At 35.9% G+C, this 8,695-nt stretch overlaps 1 protein-coding gene and 1 pseudogene across 1 annotated transcript; both read right to left on the bottom strand.

The window, feature by feature from the left end:
• Positions 1-3,479: 3,479 nt before the first annotated feature.
• On the bottom strand, positions 3,480-8,268 carry LOC103719989 (annotated as a pseudogene).
• Positions 4,807-5,850, bottom strand: LOC120109990 (receptor-like protein EIX2). Its single transcript, XM_039123942.1, has one exon. The coding sequence runs from the start codon at positions 5,848-5,850 to the stop codon at positions 4,807-4,809; it is 1,044 nt and encodes a 347-aa protein (XP_038979870.1).
• Positions 8,269-8,695: the final 427 nt, after the last annotated feature.

Raw genomic sequence — 8,695 nt, 5'->3', positions numbered from 1 at the left:
ATAAAGAAGCTTTCTGTGGCATTATTACGGTCCTTGGCGTGCATAATGTCTCAAGAACATCCTTCATATAAAAGATCTCAAAAATAATTATAATGCTCAGCAGTCAAGAGAGTCGCCGGCGAACTAACAATCACATTGTCACTATGTCTTAGCTATCTTCAAAAAAGACTTGATTGAAACATATGCATGGTTTAGTAGGGTGTGACATCTAAGTCAACCACAAGGAATTGAATTCCTCGAATAATGTGCCGGTCGCCTCCTAAATCATTTAAACGAACCAGGTTCAACACAAGGGTGTCATATATTTAGGTTAGAGGTTATAGATGTCCTCAGCTTCCACTGCTATGTGAATTCGAGACTTAAGTCGACAGGGGGTCACAAATATTTACTAATACATTACATTATAATTGTGATGAGAGCATTATACTACTACAGTAACTATTGAACCTGTTGTTAGAGGTGTTATAGACATGAGCTGAAAGCAAATGGGATGATGATGATCCCCCTGCTTGCATGCATTTTGTGTTTTTTCTTTTCCATCCATTTAGATGAGCCGTAATGTCATGATGTCTATATTGATGATGGATTTGGTCCACAGGCGAGCATGAGGAAGGTTTGGCCAAGAAATAAAGGTATGGTTTCAAAAACGGCTAATAGGATGGCCTGACCTATATCATATTGTTTTCATGAAACCGGCACCATTACAGGTGTTGGGACATTGAAACAATTACACCAATATGTATGATATATTAGCCATAACAATAGATACCATGCTCAATGTTTCGATGTTACATCATTAATTTTGGCATGTATCATCAGTACAAGTGCTGCTACCCTCTGTTTTCATGAAAGAAAACAGGATTAATATCTAGAACTTTGAATCCTATCAACCTCCAACATATTTCATATACTCGAGAATTTTTCTTTGCTATGCGGCAACTGGATTAAAGATGCGAATATGTTCGATAGATTGAGGGTGGCTGAATGATTAGTTTCACAAAAGATGAGCCTTGTTAACTATTTCTGTATATAGGAGCTCCATAGTATTTTCCTGACCAAGTCCATTGATTTATATTGTCTTGTGCTGGTAAAGTCAATGGAATGCACCACTTTGAGCCATGGCTATCGCCTTTTTGTTAGCCTGACTTCTGTTGAAATTTCTAGTGCAAAGAATTTGGGCCTTTGAAAAATATCCATCCAGAATGACTGGTTTAATCTCTTCTGATTTCCTTGAGGATTCGATGGAAGATTTTAGATGCCGTGTTAAAATATCCCGACCAATTTCTTTCTTTCTTTTTTCTTTTACTGTTGTCTACAGGGAGGATTAAAGAATGGAACATTGGGCCGCAAAAATTGTCAAAAAGTTGAGCTTGGGTCGCACCTCTATTGGTTTATAGTAGAGGTGTTACATTTGTTGCTATGCACTTGGGTTGCACAATTTGGGATTTCGATTCTATTGCTCTTGGAAAGCTCTGCGATATTATGTTTCCTCATGCTTTTAATTTTATTTATTGTTATTTTGTTGGGTAATCATGCAGTCATGCACAACGGAATTATAAATCAATATAAAATTTTTAATACTCTCCAGCCATCGTTGATTGAGCACCCTTGAGATTAAACACCTTTGATCAAGCGCCGACACGAGAGGGAGGAAGAAGAAACCTGCGAAAGAGAGAGAGGAGACCCGAAGTTTCTAACCTATGCAGGAGTTGAGTGCCTTAGGTAATAGATCTACAGGCTTATTTATAGTGCTAGGTTAGGAATCTGGATTTTTATCTTTAAAGTTTATTTCTAATTAGTTTTCATCCATTACGGAAACCACCTGATAAGATAAACTCTGAATAACCTCTAATCAGATTGGATTAAGTCACCATTTAAACAAAGTTGTATTTATCCTGATATGGGTAAACTTGATCAAGTGGGCCACATCAAGTCTCCTAGAATTAGGAGATGTGCTAACATTCTCCCACTTGGCCCACGTGACATAATGGTTTGTTATCATCAAAATCAAATAGTAAACTGTTGAAACCATGTAGCACCAATTAAAAACAAATTGAAAGAAGGACGATTTATATGGTTTAAACATATACAATATGGGCCAAAAAATATACTAGAAAAATGATTTGATACATATAAAAGAAAAAGAGGGTAGAGTAACACTAAAAGTTACATAGGATGAAGTAGTAGTAAAGAAAGACTTGATATCATTACACTTTTCAGAAATATAACCTAAATAGAAAAAAAAGGAGAAAAATGATTCATATAGTTGACCTCAACTAGTTCGAGATTAAGGTTTAATTGAGTTGAGTTGATTGATATATGAATATAGTTTTTAAAATATAATAATTATATCGTTATATTATACTCTATATTATTTATATTTGCATTATTTTGAAGCACTATAATAATATCAGTATTATAATAGAAGATTAACATTTTGTTATAATGTTAATATTTGTATTACAATATTAATAGCACAAGTTTCACCGAATAATACTTTATATTCTATTATTATATTTGTGGAAATTATAAATTGTACAAAATCATATATTATATATCACATTGTATTATTTTAATATATTTTGATAAGTGTTTTCGTTAGTTTATAATAATATGGTATCAACAATAATATTGTAACACTAGTGCCATAATATTACAAATATAAACACTATTATAACATTTATGTCTTATAATAATATTGGTTATAAATAATATATTAGACTATATACTATAAGGTTTGTTTCGCTCTCTTCCAATTACCTAGCTTATCAAAAAACAAGAATTAAAACTAGTAATTATCCAGGAATAGATTTCCTTGAAATGAACAAACCATGCTTAATTTCTATTCCCAGCAACCAAATATGGCTAAGAAATGATGCGGTTTCCATGCCTCTCTTGTTCCAGACTATATGCTAACCTCCTCTTTTTCCTTTTTGTTGTCATTTATTTTTTATTTTTTTTAGAGAAGTAGGATTAGTGAAGCTTGGTCATTCTATATGCTAACCTCCTCTATTTTCTATATCAACACAAGAAAGTTAACTAACTAGACTAGTTGGCACCCTCATATCCTAAGTCATTCTTTTAATTTTTTATTTTTATCAATATTTAAATCCTATTGATCTTGAAAATCACTTTATTTCCACCAATCACCAACATTCCTCTCTTTTTGACAATGCGGAACATAAAGAAATAGAGTAGAGATATATCTACTTTTTAGTATTTCATCGTGAAAACAAAGTTAACATAGAAGTGATGGACATTGAAGGGGTAGCAAATATAGTTTCCCACATCAAGTCAAAATAGGTAAGTAAGTGGGACATATATAAGTCTTTCTAATCATTTTATTATTCTGTCATATCGATAATCTGGAGGTGCTTATGTTTGTCTTCTTATGGAAGTATGATATTTTGTGTGCAACGTTAGGTGTTTTACAACCATAGGATCACTTTGCTGGTGCGAAATAAAAATAGCAACAACAATTCTAACTAAACATTGTTTCATTCATGAGCAAATGGTAGCGAACAACTATTGATTTATGAGATAGATGTAATACAAATAGACTTCTAACAAAACAATATATCCACTTAAAGATATAGTCATAAAATATATCTACTTTTCAGTATTTCATCATGAGGACAAAGTAGAAATAGAAGTGAAGGACATCGATAGAGTAGCAAAAATAGTTTTCCATATGGAGCTAAAAAATAGATAAATAAGTGGGGCATATCTTAATCTATTTAGCAATTTCTATTATCGTGTCATGTAGATAATCTTGAGATGATTAGGGTATTTCGTGTAAGACATTAAATGTTTTACTCCCATGATATCACTTATCTAGTGTGACATAAAAACAAAAACAACTAATTCTAACTAATTATTATTTCATTTATTTGTACCAAGAAAATTATTCCATTTATAAGCAAAATGGTGGCAAATACAAATAGCATTCTAATTGAACAATATACAAGTAGCAAAACAATAAAAGAAACAATCATTCAAAAAGTTCTTAAGTTCAGATCCTTACATATGTGATTTGGAGGTGCTCCCACCATCATTCAGAGATAGATAGAGAGAGAGAGAGCACTACATCCCAGAACCATTTATAACTGCTTAGCTATGCTTGTGATTGCTAGCTCTTCCCCATGACAAGCTTCAGCTTGGCAAATTTTATTGCTAATTCTGTATAAATCTAGTTACATATTCTGCCAATGAATCAAAGATAAGAAATCCCCATATCCTATAAAGCTTGAAAAATACTTTATTTCCACCAATCACCAAGGTTCTTTCCTCTTTGATTTGGTGGAACTTAAAGAAATAGACTCGGGAAATATATTTACTTTTTAGAATTTCATCATGAGGATAAAGTTAAACATAAGTGATGGACATTGAAAGAGTAGCAAATATAGTTTCCATCATGGAGCTAAAATAGATAATTAAGTGGGGCATATCCTAGTCTATTTAACATTTTTTATTATTGTCTGATGTAGATAATCTTGAGGTGTTTATGTTTGTCTTCTTATACTTAAGGCCTTTTGTGTGAGACATTAGGTGTTTTACTGCCATGGTATCAATTGGCTAGTGTGACACAAAATTATAAACAACCAATTGTAAGTAAACATGATTTCATTTATCAGCAAATGGTGGCGAATATGGATAGCATTCTAACTTAACAACATACATGCAACAAAACAATAAAAGTAACAATCATTCAAAAAGTTCTTAAGTTCATATCCTTACATATTTGGATTGGAGGCACTTCCACCATCGTTCGAATAATTATATAATTGCAGCACCATCCGTAATTGCTTAGCTATGCTTGCAGTTGCTCTTCCCCATAACAAACTTCAGCTTGGCAAATGCTATTGCTAATTCTACATAAATCCAGTCACATATTTTGTCAATGAATTGAAGATAAGAAATTCTGATATCCTTTTTGATCATCACTGCACCAATGAAACCCCAAAATACGATGATAAATCCCAATGCTGCACCGGCATAAATCCATATCATATCAGAGTTATCTTCATCTACTTCTTCCTCTTCTTGATGTGGAGGTGCCTTAGTAGGGCAATCTGGCATTGGTTGTCCACAAAGATTATGATTACCAATATAAATGGAGGGGTCGTTGAAGGACCAAAATTGGTTTTCTGATGGAATTCTTCCTGACAAGTTATTATATGACAAGTTCAACTGGCTTAAGTAATTCAAAGCAAGCATGGTTTGTGGAATTTGGCCATAGAGATTGTTTATTGATAAATCAAGTGATTCCAACTGCCTCATGTCACCAATATTTTGTGGGATTTTTCCAATAAAATGATTCCTAGACAAGTTCAAGAAATGCAGTCCATGGAGATTTGTCACTTCAATAGGTATCTCTTCAGAAATATTATTTTGTGATAGGTCAATACTTGTAACCAGTGAAAGCACGCTAGTGTACTCAAATTCTAATCCTTTTGCAACTATCAAGAGACTCTCTTCGTAATATGGCACTATGCTAATATTTGAAAGCATTGGTTTGCTTCCTTCCGGTATCTCAACCATGGCAGTAAAATTTCCAAAAGATGATGGCAAATTTTCTGAAAAATTGTTGCATGCCAGGTCCAAAACCTGAAGATAAGACAGACTAAATATTTGCATCGGGATATTACCATCAAAGGAATTTGATCTTAGTCGAAGAACTCTTAGAGATGAAAGGCTTTCTCCAATCCATGTTGGTATGCTGCCTGATAATCTGTTTTCACCAAGATCAAGAACAACTAAATGTTTACAAAGTCTCAAGATGGAAGGAAATTCACCAGATAAGCTATTGTTTCTCATGTGCAAAGATTGGAGTTCCATAGGATATGCCATTGTGCTAGATGTATCTTTTACTCTTTTGCTTTTTGGTACTCCAAGGATTCCTTGTTGTGACTTGCTCCAGCAATCTGGGAATCCTCCAGATAATTGATTATTGGAGAGGTCAAGAACCACCAATGAAGACAAATTACAAATACAGAAGTCTGGAAATCCTCCAGTCAACTCATTATTGGAGAGGTCAAGAACTTCCAATGAAGTCCAATTACAAAGGGACTGCGGAATGCTTCCATTTATATAGTTGTGGGACAAAGAGAGTACATAAAGGTTCTCGTTTTTAGAAAAGATCGAGGGAATGGGTCCAGAAAAAGAGTTGTTGGAGAGAAGAAGAATGTGTTTTGCCTTTAGATTAGGTATTGGGCCAGAAAAGCAGTTGGAGCTCAAATCAAGTTCTCCAAAAAATGGCTTCCCAGAGAACTTGGTAGCTGTCCTTCCAAACTATTATAGGATATGTTGAGTGACGTTATATCCCTATACCACAACCATGATGGAATCTTGTCCGAAATTCCAGCTTCAGAGAGGCACAATCCTTCTAGATGTATCTGTGTTCGAAGCCAAGCAGGAAATTTTGGTCCCACATGGCAAGAGCACATATAAATAGTAGAAGCATTGAAAGAAGGAATCCAACCGTCACTTACGATCATTTTCAAGGAGTTGTAAGATAGATCCAAGTAAGACAACCTTGTGAGGTTAGAAAAGTGTACTTCAGTCAAGTTTCCAGTAAAGGAGTTGTAAGACAGATCTAAATGTCTGAGTCCATATAACTGGCCCAAACTTTCTGAAATTGTCCCACTGAAATTATTGTAGGATAATTCAAGCGTTGCTAAACTCGGCAAAAAGCTACTCCCATGCAATTTATTATTAATGCATTTAGAAAATCCTTCTATGAAACTTGTGATTTCTCCTCCAAGACTGTTCTGTCGTAAGTCCAACTCCACCAATTTGCTGGGCATCGATATGTTCTCTGGTATTTCTCCACTAATTCTATTTTGAAACAAATATAAAGCCTCTAGATGACTAAAATTTCCTAGGTTTTCTGGAATTTCACCACTAATTTGATTGCCAGACAATGCCAAAGACCTCAGTTGGCTAAGATTTCCAAATATTTCTGTAGTATGCCCAGTAATTAGGTCCAAGATAAGTCTAAATACTCCAACTGTTTATTATTCTACAAAGATTGCGAAATGTGTCCAGTAATTTGGTTCCTAGAGAAATCCAAATACTTTAGATGGTTGAGATTCCCCAACAGATCAGCAGCAATTGATAACCTCCCAAGAAACTCGCAATAGAAGAGATCGAGGTGAACAAGGCTGCTAATATTAAGCAGCCAGTGGGGGATGATGGCAGATTGAAAATTATTCACAGAGAGATCGAGCATGGTGAGGGAAGTGAAGTTTACATGCTGTAGAGTCGAAGGAATACCAGGAAGTCCTGTAGAAGATAATTTCAAGACTAATAGAGAAGGGTGCATATTGATCTCATGAAGCCAATTTGAAGCTTTGGAGAGGTCGGCAAAACTCAAGTCAAGGTACTGCAGAGAGGGGATTCGAGATAGCCATTGAAGGTCATTAGCGCATAGTAGAGCATTCGGATAAGATTCAAAGTTCACGTCCATTACATACTCAATTCCACCTCCAACCCGAAGATCTAGATAGTGCAGCTTCGATAGATTTCCAATCTGGCGAGGAATAGCTCCACCGAACCAAGCATAGGAGAGGTTAAGGTACTCCAAGTGCATGAGAGAACCAATGAATTCAGGGATGGGTGCTCCAGAGAAGTTGTTCATGCTCAAATCCAGATGCCTCAAATGTATCAAGCCAGATATAGAAGGATTTACCTTACTCGGTCTAGGGAATTCTCCAGTTGTTTCAAAAGTAAAAGGACTGAAATCATAAGCATACGGGTATCTGAGATCAAGCTTTACCACATGGCCGTTGATGGTGTTGTTGCAACCGACACCCCTCCATTGGCAACAGTCTTGGCCCGTCCAAGAAGAGAGCCACTCACCAGGGTCATAGATATCAGCTCTGACAGCAAGGAGAGCTCTCTTTTCGCTCTCTATGCAGGTGGCCCCGACCTTGGAGCCATCTTCAGTGCCTAGGCAGAGGCAGAACGGAATGACTCCTATACACAGGAGGAACCCAATCAGCATGACACGTTTAATAGTGAGGGATCTTCTATTGCATCCACCACCGGCCATGAGGGAAAGTCCTGAGAGTAGCTTGAAGAAATTGAAATGGAAAGGATACACCATGCTTGAGAGGTTGCATGGAGGCCTCTGTTCAGCATCCGTCAGGATTTATAGCGAAGAAATTCCACAGGCCTGGTTGTAATGTAATTTTCTTTCCATGCCAGACTTGGTGAAAAACTTTCCACAATCGATGTCCGAGTGGAATGGAAAGCAAGATGGAATATGTGCCGTGCTTTTGAGGTATGGTTGAAAAGTCATAGCTTCCACGAATGTTTTTGTCACGCTTCAACCTTATCACACAAGGTAGAAGAAACATGGCCACATTTTCTGAGAAGTGGAGGAATTCCATGCCCTCTGTATTGTCTTTTTATTCTTAAGGTCAAAGTTGATAAGGATGACCTGGACGTGGTGAGCCTTAATCCACAATTAGCTAATTTACGTGTGGCATTAATGGTCCGGACGACAAGGATGGAGCACGTGTCATGCTGACTGTGGAGATATTGGTGAACTTTCCTCGAAGACAGTGCAGTGGTACTTGCAATATGAGCAGAATAATTGCAAACTGAGATTTTATTAAAGCATGATGGGAACATCCGGTCTCCCAGTTGAATTTTGTACTGGAAATAAGTTGAAAAATGGTCAAATACATTA

Source organism: Phoenix dactylifera, chromosome 2 (genome assembly GCF_009389715.1).
Source record: "Phoenix dactylifera cultivar Barhee BC4 chromosome 2, palm_55x_up_171113_PBpolish2nd_filt_p, whole genome shotgun sequence".
Lineage (NCBI taxonomy): Eukaryota > Viridiplantae > Streptophyta > Magnoliopsida > Arecales > Arecaceae > Phoenix > Phoenix dactylifera.
Note: the sequence above shows the minus strand (reverse complement) of the source record. Positions and strands in the feature narration are given on the sequence as shown.

Bases quoted from the DNA above. Each gene is read 5' to 3' on its own strand.
- LOC120109990 (XM_039123942.1), bottom strand. From the start codon at position 5,850: ATGGCATATCCTATGGAACTCCAATCTTTGCACATGAGAAACAATAGC.